This window comes from Varanus komodoensis, unplaced genomic scaffold, assembly GCF_004798865.1.
Source record: "Varanus komodoensis strain SLA01 unplaced genomic scaffold, ASM479886v1 scaffold14_1, whole genome shotgun sequence".
Classification (NCBI taxonomy): Eukaryota; Metazoa; Chordata; class Lepidosauria; order Squamata; family Varanidae; genus Varanus; species Varanus komodoensis.
In genome coordinates, this window is record NW_025335438.1 from 27,673,986 (window position 1) to 27,697,353 (window position 23,368).

Genomic DNA, 23,368 nt, shown 5'->3' on the forward strand with positions numbered 1-23,368 from the left:
TTTTCCACTGGATGGAAAAATAGCTGGGTGGGAATCATTCAGATAGGAAGAAAATAGCTCTAGGGAAAAGCTTCTTCAACTCAAAGTCACAGACCGCTATGGCTACTTAAAACCAAGAGACAATTCTATGTCTCTGCTCTGTCATATTTAGTTTGGCCTTCATGAGACCTAGAGAAGATACAAATATGGAAGAAACAAACTAGAAAAGAAAAGTAGTTACACTTAGGTGTGCTTAGTTATTCCAAGGAAAACTATATAGAGAGAGCACAGACCCTCAGCCTGCTCTTGCTAAAGACAACAGAATGCTTGCCACAGAAGAGAGGAAGCTGCCCCACTATTGATCAAGGGTTTATACGGTACCATACCCTGGACTGTATGTTTCATATCCAAGGCGATAGGCTTCAGCTTTCTTATTGACCAATTCAGATCCAAGATGGTGGGACTCTGCTTTTTTACTCATCAAGTGGGATTCTTGGCTGTATGCTGCAGATTTTTTACTGTGAGCTGCTGATTCATGAGAAGTAGCTTCAGCCAATTCATGGTGAGCTGCTGTAGACAGTTGGTCATGAGTAGACCCATAGCGGTAGGCCAATGCAGTTGCCTGACTGTAGGCAGTAGATCCATGAGCATAGATGGCAGATTTACGCTTCTCCTCCTTTTGGTACTGACTTAGAGTGGACTCCAGGTCCTTGTGACGATATGCACGGTCAAAATGCTGGTGATGTCTCTGGTAGAATGGTAAAGACATCCTGGATTTCTGCTAGTTCAGAACACACTTTGGATAACCTGTAAAAAGAAAAGAAAAAGCATATTAACAAGGAAAGCTAAATTAGCATTGAATGAATTGCATGCTCAAAAATACAAGTTAAACCTAAGTAATCCAACAGATACTAAGGTGCATCCTATGAAACTTGAGACAAGTTTGTTCCTGGGCAAGGCTGCACTGGATTCAGCTGAGGAAGAACTCTGCCAACAAAGCTTAACTAGTTTTAATAGTATTTATCAGAAGTATGCAGGTAAAGAATAAGATAATCACAGGAATATCAAATTCAGAATTTGCACAACATGACCATTTTTAGAATTCTAATTATATGACAAACATATACTGTATATTTTTGTATCAAAATATGTTAATGGGCAGTGAGAAACCCAAAATATTTACTCAAATGAGGAAGTTCCTAGGAAAACTAAAGGAACAGTTTTCCAGAGTTGTACGTATACTTGAGTGCACAGAGATAGTAGAAAAATTAAGATCCTGTCTGTCCTATCTAACTTTCAGATTCCAACAATTCTAAATTTAACAGTCCTAAATCCAAACAGGTCTTTTTCCAAATTTGAAAAAAATGAATTTTGAAATATTAAAAAACCTAGTTTTGAAATTGCATTTTCAGATTTGTGATTTCAAAATTTCATTTCACATTTAGTTTTCTGTTACTATCTCACACATTTGGAAAGACCCAAGATGTCAATTTCAAGAGTACAGCCCATATTTCATATAATTAAATTTCCAAAACAGGTATTTTGAACATTCAGAATTGCTATGTTGAAAACATATTGTAATTATAATATAAATTCCAACTGTGCACAGACTAGTTATTTCATCTTCTGCCTATATGTCTGCCTTTCTCTCTATATATAATTAGTGTATTCTTCATTATTTATATTTGCACTATTTCTGCATCTGCACTTGGTCTATTCTGGTATGGTTAATACCCTATACCAAGATCAAGAACATCCAACAGTCCTGCTTAAGTCAGTTATTTCAAATACTGAAGATCTACCAAACACAACTATGCTGTTGTTCAAGTTTCACCTGTTAACTCCAACACAAAACTTTACACTCCTATTAAACTGCAACTTTCCAAGTGCCTGCTGTTAGTGAAACTGTAGTTAAGCAACAGAGCTTTGGCAATTTCCAGTTTGAAAGCTTTTATACACTCTGTGAATGGCCATTAGTTTTCTTATCTGTCAGGTCTGCTATACATTTTTTATCAACCATCTTGTAATTCTTGCTGCCAATTTACAGAACATATAGTCAAAGTAAATATTTTGATAATAACTTGATTCTTCAAATATTACAGAGTTTAACTTTTCAGATGTTAATGCACTGCTGCATGAATTTGCAACTCAGAGAAGTAGAATCATGGGGGCAGAATCCTCTCTGTCATATCCATGTTTGTTAGAGCCAGCATGGAGTGTGCCGGTGTACACAGCTGTTCTCACTGATGCAGGCAGGCTGGACAAAGAACTTGGCACAGTGATGTTGTTCCACCTGTCCACACCCACCAACCCCCTTAAAAATGAGCCATAATTTGAAAGATCTGCTCAAAAACACAAAGAGAAGGTGAGCATGTCAACTACACTCATCGAAAGAAATGTTTAAGTAACAAGTCACCACAAACAGAAAGCAGTTTAGTGGCTAACTACTAGAAAACAATATTTCCAAGTAGAGCTGTTAAAGCCGGTCTCATCTGAGAGGTACTAGTAAAGTTGCTATAGCTGAACTATAAAAAAACCAAGATGCAGCAGCTGAATCCACAAGAACAGGGGGAGGTAATCAGAGTGAATGAATATTACAGCAATGAAAAGAGGTAGATATTGGTAGATATTTCTAATGTGCTGAGAAAATTTAATTGATAAATAATATTTATCAACATGGTGCACTTACCGCTAGCCAAATTAAGAGTGGGAGAAGTTCAGTCTTGGATGTGGACAAATAGGGGAAGAGAGAAATCCAGCAAAAGTTCAATCCAGCAAAGTGGTCGACAGGTCCAGGGCTGAGGATGGACTCCTGAGTCCAGAACAAAAATAATGCTGGCTGTCAGAGGAATGTTAAAGTGATACTCCTGACCTTTTATGGCTGGAAGGCTACTAAATATAGCAGTAGCAAAGAGGGAAAGAAACTGCTTGCTATCTCTATGCAAGACATGATGACAGCAGCTTCAAGAGACAAGTTTTCTCTCTTGAATGCCTAATTAAATCCAGTCCTAAAGCTTTCTGCCAGCTCAGAAATGATGTCAACATGGTTGTGCCACTGAAATTGGATTGGTTAAGTGAGGAAGGCAAATGTATTGGCCCCTAAACCTAATTTAGAATAAGTTGTCACTGCACTAAGAGTACAGTAGCCCAACATTAATAAGGATTCCAGAGCAGTCTTCTGCCCAACTCCGTCACAGGATTCTACTGGTGTAACTATTGGTAGGACCACCATGAATACATACTGCTTTCAGCTAAATGATTTCTTTTACTGCTTTCAGCTAAATGAAAATTGTGAAGAAGAACATGGCAGAAATCTCTGCATTTAATTAAAGCTTAAGTGGCTTTTGGTTGAACAATGTCTCATAATCACTTCACAAGTTGCCCTTTCTAAAATCTTCATTAAGATAAATTTCAAAACTAAAGGTGCAAATTTAGTAAAGGAATTCACATAGGAATAATTGTCATTACCAGTTCTTTATGTTATTTATAACATAACAGGGCCAGTATGGATTACAGCAACTCAGGAGAGCCCAGTTCTAGTCCCTACTCAGCCATGAAGCTAACTGGATTCCATCACTGGACTCTCAACCTAATCTTCCTGACAGAGCTCTTGTGAGGATAAAATGGAGAGCAGGGGATTATTTTAGAATGCCTTGGGTTCCTTGCAAGAGTTAAGAAGGTGGGACATAACTGTAATAAACAAACAAACAAAAATAACTAGAAACCTGAAGGCAATAGGCTGGCCAGTACCATATACACTGGCATATACGGCGACTTGCATATAAGGCAAGGTTGATATTTTGACATGTTTTTCTGGTGTTTGTCATATGCTGGTCCTATAAGGCAACCCACAATTTTTGCTTTTCTCTTTCTGGTTTCAACAGTCCTCTTATATACCAGTATATGCAGGTATATTTATGGCAAAAATCCTGCAAATATCTCTGGAGTCTTTGTGTCCCCCAAGAGATAAAACACCTGAGTGAGGTCGGCTGGTGCTGAGACAAAGAGCCTGGTGTTCACAACAGAGTCCCTATGTTGTTTTTCCACTTTTGTGGGGGTTCTGTGGTTTCAGAAATCCACTGGGGGGCTTGGAACCTATCCACCACAGATACTGGGGTTCAACTGTATGAAAATTTTTCACCTGGTATAGAAGATGACCCCGATATTTGTCTTGCTTCACCCAGTTTGAAGGGTGATCTTATAAACCAGTATATACAGTACATTCAAAGCAATATGTAAAATTCACTTACCATCCTCCATGTTACTCAGATCCTTTATAGGGTCAACTTGCTCCAGAAGAAAGATTGCTTTTTGTGCACATTCCAGAGAAACAGGTGCAAGGGCCATTTACATCCCCCTCAGGCACTTATCTATTTAAATGATATATATTATGAATACAAAAAGTAGAAGCACCCATGTTAGCCATAAAAGAAAAACTTCAAAATCCATGTAAATGGATTAGGACAATTCAACTTTACTAAGATAGCTCAACACTCACAAAAAATGTGCATGCTTTTGAGATTTCTAGATATGGAGATGGCAAAAGCTTGCATGCTTTGACCTGGTTTGTACATAGTACTAAGCCTTGATTCATTTAACCCATGATTAGTTGCCCTATGCAGGGTTTTCCTTGAAGATAACTGTAGTTACCGTATTTTTCCATCTATAAGATGCCCCCATGTATATGATGCCCCCCACTTTTACCGATCTCTGAGCGAGCGAGCTGCTGCCACACTTCCCCGCGCCTGTCTCCCCTCTGAGTGCGCCCATGCCAGTCTCCCTCCCAAGCATGCCCGCGATTGCACCAGTCTCCCCCCCCCCCGAGCGCACCCGTGGTTCTCCTCTCGGCCCCCCATGTATAAGACTCCCCTCCATTTTTAGGTAAATATTTTAAAGAAAAAGTGTCGTCTTATACACGGAAAAATATGGTAGTTTTCCTTGGTCTCTTCCCTGGTTCCAGACTCATACGGATCCCTACTGGCCATGTTCAGGTACCAATGTCTTACTTCACTTCATGGGTTGGCAACTTAACTGAACCTGTTGCTAGGACACAATACTGCAGTGACAGCTGAAGCAATACTAGGTAGAGTTCTGCTGTTATGCAACTGTTATGGGCATGTAAAGGACACACGACTTGCCTATCCAGTCTCATCTCTGATTTTTCCTGGCATCTGTCATTCCTCCCCCATGCCAGCTTTGGAATGCAAGACAGAGCACCACTTCTTACCTGGAAGGCTTTGTTTTCATTTCCTGAAAAAGAGGGATTAAATATTAGAAACTATGCTCTGGATTAGAAGAGGAGAAGTTCCAGGGCAGAGGCAGCAGGATCTCAGATAATCTTGTGTCTTTTCTTTCTTACTGACATTTTTCCCATTGGGAAATGAGGCTTCCAGGATGCCCTCTCATTTCCTACAAAGAAGGATGTGTGCTGGTTGAAAGCAGCATGCATCTCTCTCACACACTGCTTTTTAGCAAAGTTGGTAATGGAATCTGAGCAAAGGAATGTTTGTGTAATCATGGAGTGGGGTGAAAGAGTAAGCTTTCATTTCCTGATACGAAGGTGCCTGTGAAAAAGAAACAAAAAAGCAAAGCAACTCTATTTTTGCTGCTTGTTTGCCTTACATGTACTCCTTCCCGTCAACTTTTTATGCATAGGAAATGCTGCATTTTCCACTGCTAAAATACCAAAAGGGACAAAAACAATAAAGTTCTGGCAGGCATCTGGACCCTGGTCAAGAGAAGCTTGTAGCCCAGTTCTCCAGACATTCACTATCACTGTTCTTCCACTGAATAACAAAATGCTGTCTTATTGCCTCTCCATTTCACTCTTGTTGAATTGACAGAAGGAAATTAATTCTGTATTTTTGTCCACTTTCCATCAAAATTAATGCACATTTCTATGCCCCATCTTTCATTTAATACAGCTGACTTGTTTAGCTGAGGTTTCCCTGCAGCAAATACTTTAATTACTATTATAAACTGTAACTTAATACTAACAGAAATGGCAACATCCTTTTGCCATTGTTCTCCTATATAATTCTCAATAGAGCAATGACTACTAAATTCAAAACAAGATTTTGAACCTAAAAACTTGGTTGCCATGTACATTTTATTCAATTGAGCATCTTATTTGTAAAAGTAATAACATCTGAATCAAGAAGTACACTTTTGTTATTTTTGCATGATAGATACAAGTACTTTATCAGGCATTATCTTAGAAGAGACATTTTCTCCTACCAAAAAGAGAAGGGGAAATGCCTCTTTTAAGATGGTGCTTGCCATATGCAGTGTTTTAAAAAGGCATTTGAATAACTTTTAGACATATATTAATGCAGAGATAAAGGAGGCCTCTGAAACAATTTATTTTCAAAATAATACAGAATATTCTACAACTATTGAAAATTCCGAATGCAGACAACTTTAGGTGAATAATTTTGCTATGATACAGTTCAGTCACAAAGCTAACATACAGATTCTGCCTCTCCAATATCTATGTAATCCAGCATTTCTTTGCAATGGTCTGACAAACTAAATTCCTATATATTACAAAAGGGATATATTTGCATATTTCTGTTTTTCTTGTTGTAGTAAATTAAACATACAATATAATTATAATGATTATTAAAATAGCAACCCTATGCACACTTACCTGGGAGGAATTAATTGAACTTGGCTGTGTTTTACTTCTGAATAAACATGCCTAGAATTGCACTGTAGAGGTTTAAAGATGCCATTTGAATTTTAACTATTTTGAAAATCCTTTTGTTTTGTTTTATTTTGTTTGGCATCAGCAGTCATATAATGATAGGTTGCATACCAGGAAGATATCAGAGAGATATTTTCTTCTAGTTTGATTTTCCAAGTCTTGTTGACAGTACAGCATCACACATTGCAACAATGGAAAGAAAAATCCCCACCATCAATTCTGCCCTGAAACATAGACTTACACTCATTACGTCTATGAAATGGTCATTCATCAACAACAATGTCCAAAGGATCATAGGATCATTCAGATTGCCAGATCTGAAGTTGGAAAAGAGCTCAGGGCTAGGGATCTGGGCCTTGATCCCCTCTCCTCAAATAGCCCCTGAAGAAAGAACTGTGCCACTTGCTTCTCCAAGAGTGACCTCAGAAAAGGGTTTAGGGGTGTTGCCCTGGCCAGGGGCAGAAGGTTTTTTTTTATGATTTCCAGAGAGTGATACACCAACTCCAGGTTTACTAAGGAGATTATTTATTATTGCAATAATATTCAAACATGCTAGCTAGACTTCCAAAACTTTTAGCAGCAAGCATCTTCTGCACAGTGAGGGCTCCTGCAAGATAAGAGTCCAAGCAACTGGGTTCAGGAAAAACAGCAGAATACCCCTTGAAAAGACTCTGAATCAGAGAACAAAGTGGCTAACTTTTGCAGATTACAAAAGTATAGCATTATAATACATGCATACAGCATTTGACATAATTAAAATATATGGTTACAAAAGTAATATTGTTTACACAGGTACTAAGAGATAATGTAGTGAGAGAGCAAGGAGGATTCCTATCTGGATGGCTGATGTTTCTTCTCTGACTGAACATCAGAGCAGAGGCTCATTACTGCCTCTTGCTTGCAAAACGAATGCCTGATAAGGAAGGTTCAGAGGAAGTGTGCATGGTCCTTGGGCCATCTTAACATCAGGAAAGGAAAACTCCCTAGTTGAATGAAAGCCATACTGTCATGGTCAGAGCCTCTTTTGCACTATTGTAAACAACCAGGCTTTAATGCCAAGTGAAACAAGCAATTTAAAGGACTAGAGACCCAGACCTGGCTTTTTGAGGTTCAGGTCTGTTACAATGGGGCTGCTAAAGAACAAACAGGGAAAGGAGACCGGTTCCTCCAAGATATGATTTATCCTAGTGGCACATCAGCCCCCTTCCCTCCCCTTCTGAAATGCCACCATTACATGGCCAAATTGGCTCTCTAGCTGATTTGCAGAGTGGAAGAAGTGCAAAGGGGAATTTTGTCTCTCTACACAGGAGGCCTATAACCCTCCAAGTCTGGAGGGTTCTGGGCAGCTCTACAGGACTGTGCTCAAAGACACTTAGGGTGCAGTGCTGTGCATGCCTAGGCCGAACAAAATCCTTCAACTTCCATATCCCCTTCAGCCAGCCATGCTGACTAAGCAATGCTGGGTACTGTAAGACTTTTTCCTGTCTAAACACATGCTTGCACTATTGCATTTATGTGATAGTATCTTCAACCATTTCTTATAAGTGGAACAGCAACCTTCTCCAGCACAAAGGAATACCTTGCACTAATTTAATGACAGGATGACTTTCCTGAGTTCATGGACTGCAACCATTTTTGCACCAGGTTATCTCACTTAACTGATTCACAAAGTAACAATCGTTGCTGTTGCTACTTTCCCTTTCCCCTTTTCACATGCCTTTGTTTCTTCCTTATCTAACCAACAGCTAGATTTTCAGTAATTCCACAAAGGCCCAAATACTAGAGACTTAATTAAATTTTAGAAACCATTTTTTTCCAGGCTTTCCAAATATACCTGCTTTTACAAAATTTAATTTTGTATGTATGGGTGGGTGACTTTAGGAATGCTAAAAGACAAATGGTGAAAATACTATCTGACCAGGAAAAATAAAGAAACAATTAAAAAAATATACAGATGAACTATGTAGAAGAGATGAAATGATGACAAACTCTTTCAAAGAGGAACTCTATGAGGAAAATCCTGCAGTATTAGAAAGGAAAGTGAAATCTGTGTTAAAAGCACTTGGAAAGAATAGAGCACCTGGAGTAGACAGGAAACCAACAAAACTGTTCTTAGCTGCAGAGACTGAATCTGTCCGAATCTTAACAAGAATGTGACAACAAATATGGAAAAAAAACCAATGGCCTACAAAGTGAAGCATGCGTAATAAATTCCAATCCCCAAGAAAATTGACCATTGCACTGCTTTCCCATGCAAGCAAAGTGATGTTCAGGGTATCCTACATGGAGCAAGAAATACCTGACATTTAAGTTGGATTTCAAAAAGGAAAAGGCACTCAAAACAGTATCACAAATATATGTTGCCTACTGGAGCACACCAAAGAATTTCAGATCAATCTATGCTTTATAAACAGCAGCAAAACCTTTAACTGAGTGAATCACAAGAAGCTATGGATAATCCTGAAAGAAATTGGGGGTGTGTGTGGGGGGGTGCTGCCTCAGGACTTGATTGACCTGATGTATAACCGATATCATGGACAAGAAATTACTATTAGGACAGAATGCTTTCCCATAGGCAAAGGTGTCAGAGAAGTGTGTAGTTTATTTCCTTATCTATTCAACCTGTACACACAAAGTATCATAAGGAAAGCTGGATTAGAATCAGTGGAAAATGTAAAAAATGGCAGAAAATCCATCAATAATTTAAGACATGCAGATGATACTATTAATAGAAAGCAGCAATGATTGAAATGACTCCTGATGAAAATGAAGGAAGGAAGTAAAAAGCAGGACTGCAGCTACATATTAAGAGAACAAATATAAGGATTACAGAAGAAATACAGAACAATGAAAAAACCAACAGAACTTAATTCAGTCATCAATTCAAATGCAGACTACAGACAAGAAATTTGAAGAAGACTGAGATTTGGAAGGGCAGCAATGAAGGCACTAAAAAAATCATCAAGCATGTTTCATTGGAGACCAAGGTCAAGATCATTCACACTATTGTATTCCTGATCACCATGTATGGGTGCGAAAGCTGGACAGTGAAGAAAGGTGATAGGAAGAAAATGAATGCATTGGAAACATGATGCTGAAAGTGAGCTTTCCAAATATTTTGGACTGACAGAAACACAAACAAGTGGGTCCTAGATCAAATCAAACAAGAACTTCCTCTAGAAGCTAAAATGACGAAGCTGAGGCTATTATACTTTGAGCTCATCATAAGAAGGCAAACTCCCTTAAGAAGATAATCATGCTAGGGAAAATCAAAGGCAGAAGAAAACAATGAAAACCAAATATTAATTGGATTCATTCCATAAAGGAAGCCATTACCTGTAATTTACAAGAGCATGACAGGGCTGTCATGAATAGGATGTCCACAGGAGGTCGTTGAGGCCCCATCGGTGAGGGTGTTCAAAGATAGGCTGGACATGCACATGGTGGGCATGTCGTGAGTGGAGCCGGCTGGAGCTGGGGGTCAGACTAGATGTCCTGGGATGCCCCTTCTGACTTGCTCTGTTTCTATGTTTCTATGTTAACATTTTGGAGAGTTTTCATGCATACTGTTCCCATTAGATGGGAATTATTTGACAGCACATAACAGCAAACATTTGATTCTGGGAGGGGACTTCTCATATCGATTAGCAAAACTTTACATTTTAAGCTCTAGCTCCATGGTCACTACTAAAAATACCATACTTATACCAATGTAGTAATGTACTTTGTAGATGAGATTCCTCATAAAGGAGATTTCTTCTTCTTCAGTTGCTTTGCTTGATTATTCTGTGAAGCCTTGTGCCTTTATTTTTGTCTTGCAGGCTCTTCAAAGGGCTATGGTTCATTCCAACATTTCCAGACACCCCAGGGAGTTACTATTTTAGATGGTGCGCCATTAGCTAAATATTTGCATTTCCTGCTTCTTCATTTGTGGTTTTCAATCAAACCTTCCTCTGGTGAAGAAGCTTGTATACTGATGCCTGGAGGTTCTGTCATTAACCACAGAAATCAGACATGTTCCAAAATATTCCTTTTGTACATCAAAATCCTAAACACATTCCACTTGAAAAGTAAATCAATTACATATGCCTACTTAAGGGCCAAAGCACACATTACTTTAAAGATTTAGTAAGGGGCTATGCTAAAATAAATTTTAACCCTCTCCTTTCATTGCAGTTTTAATCTGAAGTTCAGTCTCAATTCTTGCAATTTACATTGCCAAATACTGGTCCATTTTGTGTTATTTGTGTTATATGTGTTACACTGGAGTAAAAAAGATAAAGAGGTAAACACTAGCTCCCTCTTTAAAGCAACTTGTGGTTTGGGTTTTAATTTTTCTCATCTGTTTCTTTTCTGCCTTTTAAAATGCTAAGGTTGTTTTCCACAACTTGGTGCCTTTTGGGCATTTTGGACAACAATTTCCACCATCCCCACTCAATATGGGCAATTGCTGGGCAAGATGAAAGCACTATGTTAGGGAAGTCTCTGGTAAAGTTTAAGTGGTAACCCTGTTTCAGTGGATTTATGCCATGTATATGCACAATATACATACTAGCATGTAATTTATCTGTCCTGCAACACTGATTTAACTCCGTGTTTACTCCTTAGGAAAATGTGCAAAGGCTTCAATATGGTGTACTACACATGGGTCTTAGTGATGTATTTTATATATATCCAACCCCTTATTGAGATTGTTAATAGTCGTTGGGGGTTGTGACTATGCGGTGCATAATTGTTTTTTCTGCCACCTGCTGGCAGAATGAGGGTAAATGATTTAAACTTGTTCGCGTTGGTTGGTTGATTTGCAACAGAAACTTCTTTTGGACTTTCGCTATAAACCCACTGAAATTTATTTGCCTCTGGTCATAAATGTACTTTGTTCAATTTACTAATGCAGATTTTAATCTTTTTGTCTTTGTGTTACTCGTTTATCCAGGGTTCAAGTTTGTACTGAGAAGGGAAGAGGTAAAACTTTATCAGAGCTCAGCTCAAATCGTGTCTATTAATGTTTTAGGATATTTTTGCATTTTCCCCATAATTGCCTCCTTCCCAACCGCTTTCCCACCATATTTGCCATCGGAAAGTATAGGAGAAGCCTACCATTTCTGTCCTTCTCCAATGCTTTCTGCATGCCAGAAGTCTTTCTTTCTCCCCTCATCTCAGGCAGCACAGACAGCTGTTAAGAAGAGGTAAGCTCTTACAGAAAGCTTCGGAAAAGGCCAAAAAGAAATGGTGTTTCTGCTACTTTTGCTATCTTTCTGCATTGGAGAACAACTCTTGCCCCTTCCTCAAGCTTTATAGAAACAACGGGGAGCTGGGGGTTGCTTCACTTCCTCAGGAGACAAATTCCCCCTGCTTTTGTTTTCATCCAAATGGGTTCCACTAGTGATATTGTAATGGGCTATAATGAAAATTTCTTAGTTGTATGTAGAATAGCTTACTATATTTTCTGGAATGCATCACTATGTTTGGTGCATTCAGAAAACATACCTGGGTAAAGAAAGTCTTCTAAGGTTATTATTAAAAGCTCTGTATCCTATGAAAGTAAACTATGCCGTTATTGCATGAATAAAATTCAAAGGGCCCTTGACTGTAAACAGCATAACTTCGGAGCAGTTTTGGAGTTTCTCCAAGATAATGTTCTGAACCCAGTGATACTTCAGGGAATTATTTGCTGCTTTTATCTTAATGATAGATCATAGGAAATAGCAATCCATTTCAGTGGGCTACAGTGAAACACTGGCGTGGGAATCGCAGCCGCATTCTTTCCAACATCATTTGTTTATGATCACACTTGAGCAGCCTGCAGAAGCGTCGGGGACTCTGCCCTATGCGTTCATATCTGTAAGAAGCGAGTTTCTGCCCATTAAATATTCTTCCATGTTACTTCGGCTAATCTTCAGCAGCGCCTTTAACATTAGATGCAACCCTCTGTAGTTACATGGGAAGTGCAAAGTCGTCACATCTTCCCTATTTAGCATCTGAAATGGCAGCCCTGCTAAAGTTGATGTTCCAAGCACTCGGTCAAAGCACAGCAGAGAAAGAGAAAACGGAACTTCCTGCCACTGGAAAGCCAGGAAGTCGCAGCTGCATCACTCTCCCCTGCCCTGCTCTTCCTGGGCGTCCTACTTCAAATACGTCACCTTGACCCGCGCGGGTCCTGTGACGTCACCAGCGCCGTTACGGACAAACAGGAAAGTCTTCTCGATTTCCTTACAAGGTCATCAGCCCCTTTCTCGTTCTCTCTCAACTCCCCCCTCCCTTCTGACCACGCCCCATCCTCTGGAATGCGGTGAGCGCACGGGACTGTACCAAGTGAAACAGCCAAGGTCGGAGGGAAGGACTGCACCAATTATCCTTTCCTACGAGTTTTTTTTGCTGGCATAAAACATCATAGACCTTAGTGAAAGAAGGCAAGAATAATATTTTCCGATCCTTGTCTGGTTTATAGCTTAGTTTTTCTTCTCACTGTCAGTGTAGTTTCTTTCCATTTCTCCCTTTCCTGCGTTTTCGCAACAATAGTTCGTTCCAGCGTTGCGTTCTCCGGAAGTACCGAGGCTGTTCAATTCCTTGTCTCCGCTGGGGCCGTTGGTGCATCCTCGGGTTCCCTGAAGTCGAATCTGTTCCGCTGCGGCTCAGGTGAGAGAACGAGGGGAGAAGAAAGAGCGAGCGAGCGAGCGCTGATTGGTGGGCGAGCGCATCTGGGAGAAGGGACTGACTCGGCGTGCCCCTACTTTCCCCCGCGATTATGTCTGGCGCTTCTGAGCTTCAGCGGCTCGCCGCTGAGGGAGGCTCCTCTGCTGGGCCTCGCTGCCCTGGGTCAGCGCAGTGTTTCCTCGGGTGCGCGTCGGAGCAGGGCGCGGCTGTCATGGCGGTGGTGGCTGGGGAGGGCCGCTCCTTGGGACGGCGAAGGAGTCTGAACCGTTGCATCGTTGCCTCTTCTCTCCAGCGCTCGTGGCTCCACAATTCGTCAGCTGGCACAGGGAGCGTTAATTTGATCCATCCCCCTTTTTGTTTAGTGTGGCCGATGATGTGGGTGGCTAACTATTGCGTGCGTAATCAAGGTGATAGTAAGAGACTCTCATCAGAATCTCATTCTTTCGTGTGTTAAACAGTCTAAAAATAAGTGGTGGCGGAAAGGGTCGTTTTCCAGCTTGTGATCTTCCCGGGGAGGCTGCTCTGTACTTCGCCGAAATAGGCTGTAAGGACGTAGCCGTAGAAACGCAGCCCGATGGATCCTCCTAGGCCTAGTTTAAGTATGTGTCTTGTGGAGCTTGACCTGCAGAGGCGTTGGCTACGACTTCTGGAATCCACTAACCCAGCTATGCTGACTCGGGGATGCTCGGAGCTGTAGTCCGCTTGAGCAAGGAAGCATAGTGGTTTAGATGATTTCATCTTCAGGTGATTTCAGGAGGGCTTTCTGAATCAAATCTTACGTAGTGAACTGTGACCGCTATCAAGAAATTGCAAGTCCACTGGCTATATTTCTTCAAACTTATTTGCACTGTGTCTTGTAAGTTTCCTTCCTCATGCAAGAAATGGAGTATTGTAGCATATTAAAAACTACCAAAACTTATTTTCATATGATAGAGTGGCTTGAGTATAGGGTTAAGATGGGGAGATGCAGGTTCAAATTGCCACTGAAACATGACCTTAATAGCTGACAAGTAACTATCCTTGTTTTCCTCTGCCCCTTCCAAATTTTTTGTAGAACAGTGTTTGAGTGGCTTTAAGAGCAAAAAGGGTTTCAGATAAAAATGAAATGAAATATATGTATCATTGCATCTATAAGGTAAAGGTAAAGGTTTCCCCTTGACATTAAGTCCAGTCCTGCCTGACTCTAGGGGGCGGTGCTCATCTCCGTTTCCTAGCCGAGGGAGCCAGCATTTGTCTACAGACAGTCTCTGTGGTCATGTGGCGGCATGACTAAACACCAAAGTGCACAGAACGCTGTTACCTTCCCACCGAAGTGGTACCTTTTTATCTACTTGCATTTGCATGCTTTCGAACTGCAAGGTTGGCAGGAATTGCATCTATGATTGCATCTATAGGATCATAGAAAAGTTTGTTACACTGAGCATACCATTACTCCATGTATGTCTGCACTGAGTGGCAGCAGCTCTCAAGGGGTTTCAGGCAGCCCTACTCTGAGATGCCCGAGATGTTGCAAAGCACGTGCGTTACTCTCTTCAAGCCAGAAGTTTTAATTTTTGGTACAGCAGACAAACATAGCTATTATTGATAGGATATTTGATCATTTAAGTGAACTGTTAAATTTAGGCATATCTACCTGAAAGTGAAACCAAAGTGCACTTACCTTGCTTTGTTTCAAAGATCAAAACCAAAAATTTTGCCCATAAAGGAATAATCATACAAATATCAGTGCAGATCTTTTTCCTCTCTTCATCCTCACCCAACACATAAATTACATAAACTTTCTCAGGTTGCCATATAACTATAACTAGCTTAATGAAAATAGAGCTAGCTAGGAGAAAATGTGGAAGTTGGTTATTTTGAAGTGATAGTGGGTATATAAAATAGGAGTGGAAAAATCTTGGGCACACATTTGTTGCTGGTGCCTAGGAATCCGAAATATTTTCCCAGCCCTCATAGATCATCCTGTGCAGTGCATTCCAAAGGAAGCCATAAAAAGCTTTTATATGCCGTCCCCTTGCTATATAGCCTCGGGACGGCTCACAGAAATAAATAAATATAAATAACAATTACAATTAAAACCCGGAAACACCCTGGCTGCACATTTAAAACCTATAAATATTAAACATTATTAAAATATTGTTTGAATAACAAGGTCTATATAAATATGAACTAAAACAATTGCTGAGACAAATGAGTAAAAATAGAGTGTTTGCATATCTTGAGCTCAGTGTGTCTCAAATATATTACAGTGGACCTGTAACAGTAACCTGGAGAGTGATATGAGAGGTCTTTAATAACTTTCTAGGGTTTATTGAGTTTATATGAATAGGGTTCTCAGTAACATTGAAGCTGGAAGCTAATACAGTAGGCTCTGTTTATGTTGCACCACACAGGGAGTCTGCTTTGTTTGAAGAAGAACACCTTAAATCCTGGCAGTAAACCACTGTTTAAAAGGACTTAACTGTTAAGGACATCTGGGACAATATAGCACTATTAACAGTATTTTACAATTTTTGATCCCCCTCCCCCCAAGACTACATAACAGCTCTGCAAAATAATTCTGTGGAAGTTGTTCTCAACCCTGTTCCCCATCCTGAAAGGCGAAAGGTGCTATGACAGGTCACATAGAAATAAACTTTAATGGACTCTAGGCATGTACTTGTTTACAATCTAGAATAAAAGGTATAAATTCCATAAAGATAGCTAACTGGTCTGGAGGTGCTTACAAATTAAGGAAAAGTTATTCTAGGAAGTTAGATGTATTTCACTTTCAGATACCTTTTGATAGGAATAATTTAATTTCTCCAGGTGCAAGTAGTTACATAATAAACCAACACCACCCATGTACAAGTGGTAGATAGCACCAGAGTTGGGGGATTCCTGAATTCTGACATACAAAAAAATCTTAAGAGGAAAAAAACTGAGGGAGACCCCTCTCCCACTGCACACAATCCCATTAAGCATTCCTGGATGAGGAAGGGAACAGACTGGTTGAAATCAGGAACCAGTCTACTTTATACTGTGTTGTAAATTCTGTTCTCTGTTCTCCTGTCACTTTTTGCTTTGGGTTTACTTGTGTTGGTTTCTGTGGCTACTGATCTACAGTAAACTTACTTGTTTATTAGTGACAGAATTATACCGATATCTCTTGGGTCTACTAAATATTTCAGTGTCTGTTACTCCTTGATAGTAATGGTAAAATGTTCAGCAGAAGTTTGCATGTAAAAGAAAAATATACAAGACAATTGTTCCTAAGACCAGCATTCTAGCTTCAGTTTTTATATAAAAGTGGGATGATCAGAATTTTAAATAGGCCAACTAATCATAAGTTTACAGTTACTTTTGGTCACTATAAACAGGCTTTATAATTTTTAACATTTATGGTGTTGATAGAGAGATCATTTGATAGAGAATATTATCTCCCAAAAACCTTTGCATCTTTACTAGTTTCTGTATACTGGGGTCCAACAACATAACAACCTACATATTTTGAATATGCAGCCCTCACCCTGGGCTTGGTGTGTTCTGTGAATCCAATGAGCGTGGGTTATGTGAGGATTATACTTAATTCTTACACTGCCCATGCTTCCCAGTTTTGACAACCCCAGTTTTGACAAGTGGGGATAGCATGTTTAACTTAGCCCACAGAAATCATGACCCACTGTGGGTTAGTCAACCCATAATGAGCTGTGGCAGGCCATCTGAATCCATCCACTGTGTTCATGATAATACTTAGGAATGCAAATTGTTTTTATTTTTGGAAAATGTTACATATTGTGGTGTATGTCCAACACTTTTCACATGTTGAAGCTTAGTTGGTTCCCAGTGGCAGTTTTTGAGGTAAAATCCACTGCAATAATATTTTAAATTTTCTTAGTTTGACTGCTCATGTGCATTTCTATTTCAACCTGTAGGGAGGCATCTTGACTAGTCATCTCCTGCACATACTGCACAAACTTCTGTTTGATTTTTTTTTATAGATTTCCAAGTAGCTGAAATAATCAGTGGTTTGAATAAATAAGAATGATTATAGGGCTGTGTTGACGGGACTGAGTATGGTGGTCACAAGAAGTGAATGCACTGCATATTCAGATATAGTACACATGCTTCTACATGGAAATTACATCCATGTGGAATAAATACGAATGTAGTGGCCATAACTCAATTTAAATCTAAGAAATTTGGCTTATGCTTAGAGGAGATTTTAAGTCAGAGAGAACTGAAGGTACTTGAAGATTCCAGATAATGCATTGTGCTTGTTAAACTATTCTGGTTGTAGGGCAGTGAATGTTTTTCAGATGACTTGTACTTTAGTTTATTTTTAGTCAGATGGTAATTTGTCGTCTTCTGTGTCAGAGGACTGTTGTAAATGGAACACAAGTTTTAAATTGTGAAGTTAATCAGTGGATGAAATCAGTGTTACTATTTGTAGATCTCTCCCTAGAATATAACTCATGTGCTACAGATTTTCTTGCCATTTGGGAGCGTGGTAAACTGTTGGGCTGCAGTGTTATATTGAGATATGGTAAGGCTTATTTAGCAAAATAATACAGCTGGTACTTGCTTATGAACATAAATGTTCCTGGACAGAGCTAAATATGTGCGTAATATCAGGGTGAAACAAATTTGATTTTTGAAACAGTTTTCTAGTATTCTATTCTAGTGGGCTTTTGGACACAGTAAAAATGATTGTAACTTCATCTGAGGCTATGTGAAGAAGTTCCTTATAGATGGCCCGAACAACTGCAGGAAGATTGACTTGAAGATGTTATAAAAACTGCATAATATTGACTGTAGGATATTATGAAAACTTATTACCATGTTAGTTTTCTCTTATAAATTAGTTGCATATTGTTTATAAGATCAGAAGTAGAGATCTGTAGCTGGCTTTAACTGACAGAGTGAACATTTAACAAGCTTGAGTTACAGAATGTCCTGCTGATGTTAGTATTGATTGAGTCCTTTGGGTGGGACTGAAATTAATGTTTAATTAACTGTACAATAGCAGTTGTGTTGTTACCATAAGGGTGGCTCTGTTTCGGCTGATCTTCATTTAGTGGGGAGAGAGAAAGAGTTGATGTCTTGGGATAAACTGAGTTTTAAAAACATGAAAACATTGAGGCTTTTATTATATAGCTATAATAATTTTTAAGTTACTTATGCTAGAAGTGTCATGTGAAATATAGATTAAATACATTAACTAGCAGATCATAAAGGGATGGGGATACAACAGGGATTATCTCATCATTAATGATTTACAGTGCTTACTTTCCAAATGAATCTCTTGTAATTTTCACAAAGATTTTGGAGATCCTGGTACAGGATTGGAAATAGTTCCAACCTCATACCCAGATCACTGTGCTTAGAATGGCCCTACCACAGCTTGTGCAGAAATAACTGCATTGGGTGCATCTCTGACTTTAGAAAAACAGTCTCAGGTTTAAGGGGCAGGGAAGGGGGACCAGCACCACTAACATACGTGGTATCCTGATGGCAGCTCAGCTTCCACTTCAGCTCTGAAGCACCTTAATTACACAGTGGAAATCATCAGCCTGAGTACAGTTGCAAATGTGAAGAGCACAGAAGGGACCTTTGCATGTGCCCTCCTCCAGCTTTCAATAAGATTCCTGTAAGCCCCCTGTGTTCAGAAAGTTACAGGCATTTTGACTGGAGTATGTCCTTAGGAAATCTGGATGATAACCACTGATCAAACCAATTGGTAATTTAACACAATCTTATTGCAGCAAAGAGATCAGTATATCTGAATGACCATGAGAACAACTGACTAGTTTGGGTTTCAAGTTTGTTTCCAGGCTTCCTTTCAGTATGCTTATGTACACCAGTTACTGGGGAACATGGGAAAGTAGGGCTTACATACTGTATGTGGATTTCCTATTGGCATTTGGTTAGCCCTTAACGTGATCCAGCATGGCTCTTCTTATGTTCTTAAGACCCGAGGTCTAAATTCTACAAAGAACGTAATGTCAGAAAGCAGATTTGCAGAAGAATTTAATTGTGTGGAGAAAGTCATTACTAAGGTCTTACCACTTACTAAGCTTTTGCTATTCTTACTAAGAGTAGCAAGGATGACTAACACTAATAAAAATGTGAATTTGATTCCTTTAAGCCCATGCTGCTTCTTGATAAGGACTCAACCAGTATCACAGAAATTGGACTTTGGTCCTAAATGCTTTTCTGTTCAATCTTAACAATCTTTTGTGGCTGAAAATCAGTATTGCTAGTTCTAAACTTTCAAGTAATAAATGTCTTAATTTATTTCTTATATTTGTAGCCCATCCTTTCTAAGCAACTTGGAGTGCAGTGTTAACTTCACAACTACTTTGTGAAGTTACTTCGGTTGAGAAAATGTGATATACACAAGGCCACCCAGTGAATATCTTTTCTAAGCAGGACTGTGAACCAGGTTTTCCCATATAAAACCCAAAACATTGTAGCTCTGTAACTATTGTTACTGTTTGCCTTTTCTGAATGTTTAATGTCCATATTAGCAGCTTACCTAGTTTATTTAAAACTAAAATATACAATCGTGTGTATCATGAGCTTGAATTGGGCAAACTAATATTGTAAGATAATGTGTTTCCTCTTCTGTACTATAGATGTCTGCAACTGTATTCTCTTTCTCTTCTAGAATCCAACAGCCAACATGTCAAGCAAAAGGGCAAAGACCAAGACCACAAAGAAGCGCCCCCAGCGGGCTACTTCCAATGTATTTGCTATGTTTGATCAGTCACAGATTCAAGAGTTCAAAGAGGCATTCAACATGATTGATCAAAACAGAGATGGCTTCATTGACAAAGAAGACCTGCATGATATGCTTGCTTCACTTGGTAATTCTGTTTTTCCTTTTTTTTCCAGCTAAGTTGTTTCTGTATGGGGAATCATAAGGAAAATTCCTTCTCTGTTTCCCAGATACAGAAATTGTATGTATTGTAATATTTTAGGACTGTATCATGAAGTAAAATTGATTCTGCAACTGATATTATAAATTCTCTTTAAAATGTTAATATTTGGTTGTAGGGAAGAATCCAACAGATGAATACTTGGATGCTATGATGAATGAGGCTCCGGGACCCATAAACTTCACCATGTTTCTTACAATGTTTGGAGAGAAATTAAATGGCACTGATCCAGAAGATGTAATCAGGAATGCCTTTGCCTGCTTTGATGAAGAAGCAACAGGTAAACAGCTAAAATATCTTAAAATAGCCATTTTGCATTTGATGCTTATTATGAGGTCTTGGTTATTTATAGTTAAAATACAAAATTGACTCAATATATGACTTGCTTTTCAGTGATGAAAAGCATCCCAAGCAGCAAACAGAGGAGATAGTTTAAAATAAGGGTTGTGAATGACATTATCTTTGAAGCCAGCAAGAAGCAGGACAACACAGTCTTAATATTGCAAAGGGCCAACTTTGCAAGTCACATTACAAATCCTAGGCAGTACATATAGCCCATATACAGTAAAGAACTGTTTTTTGGGGAAGTAGAATTAGGGTAAATAGTGATGCATGATGAAACTTGTAGTCCAAGAATTTTTGGAGGGCCACAGTCTCTCTGCTTCTATTTAAAACTCTTGAGCTATTCTTCAACTACAATCCTTTTTACTTAAGGGGATTTTCTTCCTAATTTGAAATGGAGATACTTTTCCGGCAGCAAGGTATGAGGACAAGATGAGAGACGGGGCATCTGTACCAAAGTTGCAATAGTACCTCTTTCTTTACTGTCAGGTAATCACTAACTCCATCCAGGCATATGAGACTTTCAGTTTGCATCAGTTTTGAAACCAAGAATATAATTTAAAGGGGTTCATTTAAATCCCTCCTCAGCCTTAGTATTTGTTAGCTAAAGAGCTACAAATGCATTTTCTAACTTTCTGATCAGGTAATGGGTTCTTATTTTCTGAAGCATGTAATTTAATAAGCCACTTGAAGTATGAGTGAAAATGTAAAAGCTATAGCTTTTTTTTTCTATTTCAGTAAAGGAGCGTGCTCAGCCTTGGAAATGAAATCCAATGAAGTAGCAGGAGAGTGTTCTGAAGGAGAATTTTGTGGGAGGGGGAAGGAACTTCTTGTGAGATAATGGATTTTGCCCTGAGTATTAACCTACTGTGTGTATCTAACAGCATGAAAATTTGAGTCATTCTTTCTCTCCTGATATTTTTAGGCTTCATTCAGGAAGACTACCTGAGAGAATTGCTCACGACAATGGGAGACAGGTTTACAGATGAAGAAGTAGATGAGCTGTTCAGAGAGGCACCAATTGATAAAAAGGGCAATTTCAGTTACATTGAGTTCACACGCATCCTTAAACATGGAGCAAAGGACAAAGATGACTAAACAGAACTCTTGAGTCTGCAGTTCTCTTTAAATCTCACTTGCGGTTATCCTTTGAGGGTTTTTTTCCTGGTAGAACCTGTTGCATGCATTTAGCTTTACAGCTTTTGCCTTTCTTGATGTATTTATCTATACCAGGCCATTCTGGCACATCTTGCACCTGTGTAATCAGGTCAGCAATGAAGATTGTGAGTATGGTGAAAAGAGTTGGAGGGTAAGATCAGTGATTCTGAAGGCCCAGGAAAAAAAGGTCGCAGTTCTGGTTTAGCTGGATTTTTACATTTTGTAATAATGCCATTTTGAAATAAGATTGCTATATCAATAAAATTCCTCAAATGCTGCATTGTGAAACATGAGATTCTGTTAAGTGTCCATTAAGTCATTCATGGCTTATGCTTTCTATTAAAACATGGGAACTGCACTGGACCTTATGTAAATATCATTTAACTTGGTGTGTGGTGGTACATTATGCAGTCTATTTCCCTTATTCGTTTCTGTTTGCAAATTCAACAAAAGTCACAAAAGAAGACAATAACATAAAACATATTCATATACAATCACTTAGGACATCATTAATAAAAGAAAAAGAGACCTGACACTTTTGTTTCAAACACTTGTGTTAATATAAGCTAAATAAGCATCCAAATGAAATACAAATATGCTCAAACACAGCGAGAACAGTAAGCTCTTTCTGCTCATTAAGTAAGTGGTGGGTGCTTCTCCTTTCAACCTAGAAGTATGTGTCTCCAAGTGTGAGAGCTCTTGGTGTTTACTTTTGCTTTCCATAATATAAAAGTCCTGGAATACCCACAATGAACAGGCTTTTCAAGGGCAAAACTGAATTGCAACTGAAGTGAAACCACGGTAGGACATCATATTAAAAGCCCAGTGAGGTATTTGGAGCCATTTCTTTTTATTGACTATAGATAAATTCTAATATCCAGCAAAAGTAAGATGCCAAATAAGTTTATTCATTTCATTTTATATGGCCCAATAGCCAAGGTTCTCTGGGTGGTTAACAAAAGTTAGTTAAAACACATGTACAAGGTAAAATTAATACAACAAAGCACAGTAGAATTGAGTTGACACAGAAGCATAGCAGTGGTGCACAATAAAATGCAACATTAAAAAGTTAAAATGCTGGGAAAAAGAAAGGCCTTCCTCTGGCTGCAAAAAGAATAAGTAGGTGCCAGGTGCATCTCCTTATTGTTCCACAACCTGGTTGTCACAATCAAAAAGACCCTCTTTGTAACCACCCACCTCACTTCTGTGGAAGAAGCTCCCAGAGAAGGACCCCGAAGAACCATGATAGCTTGCGCTTCAGGATTACAAGAGCAAACTCAGGCACTGAGCAGGTATTCTGGGAGAAAGGGAGGAAACTAGCACTGCCAAACTAAGAGGTATTCTGGTGGTCCTTCATCTTCCTTGCACTGTGAAGTGTGACACTAAAGATGTCTGATTTTGACTTGCAAGTATTTTTCAAGGCAGAAGAGTGCAAAGGTGAGGGTTACCTCTTTGCTTCTTCCATGTTACATAAGATGCCTATAGTTCTCCAAGTTCAGAGGGTTATGGGCATCATATAGCCTAACATATTTAGTTAAGTCATTTGGAAAATACTTCTAGGCATCAATTTACTTAATTACTTCTGTACACTGCAAAAATATTCAAG

The 23,368-nt window shown here is 39.1% G+C and overlaps 2 protein-coding genes across 3 annotated transcripts in view; one reads left to right on the plus strand and one right to left on the minus strand.

Annotated features, from left to right (window-relative positions):
- Positions 1-2,814, minus strand: part of MYOM1 (myomesin 1) — an 87,274-nt gene extending 84,460 nt beyond the window's left edge. The window contains exons 1-2 of one of the 2 annotated variants that reach the window (XM_044423899.1): positions 2,669-2,814; positions 366-786 (exon numbers count right to left, since the gene is read on the minus strand). In XM_044423899.1, coding sequence (XP_044279834.1) covers positions 366-748 — 383 coding nt within the window. In that variant the 5' untranslated portion in view covers positions 749-786; positions 2,669-2,814. The remainder of the gene's footprint in view (positions 1-365; positions 787-2,668) is intronic. The other variant, XM_044423901.1, reaches the window with a different exon arrangement.
- Positions 2,815-13,155: 10,341 nt separating this feature from the next.
- On the plus strand, positions 13,156-22,040 carry MYL12B (myosin light chain 12B). Its single transcript, XM_044423907.1, has 4 exons — positions 13,156-13,324; positions 19,992-20,190; positions 20,381-20,542; positions 21,530-22,040. The coding sequence occupies exons 2-4, from the start codon at positions 20,007-20,009 to the stop codon at positions 21,700-21,702; spliced, it is 519 nt and encodes a 172-aa protein (XP_044279842.1). The 5' UTR covers positions 13,156-13,324; positions 19,992-20,006; the 3' UTR covers positions 21,703-22,040.
- Positions 22,041-23,368: the final 1,328 nt, after the last annotated feature.

What these genes read in the sequence shown, in the direction of transcription:
- MYL12B (XM_044423907.1), top strand. Translation starts at nt 20,007, where the DNA reads ATGTCAAGCAAAAGGGCAAAGACCAAGACCACAAAGAAGCGCCCCCAG. An exon ending in TGATATGCTTGCTTCACTTG is followed by an intron (nt 20,191 to 20,380) that starts GTAATTCTGTTT and finishes ATTTGGTTGTAG; the next exon opens with GGAAGAATCCAACAGATGAA. An exon ending in CTTTGATGAAGAAGCAACAG is followed by an intron (nt 20,543 to 21,529) that starts GTAAACAGCTAA and finishes TGATATTTTTAG; the next exon opens with GCTTCATTCAGGAAGACTAC.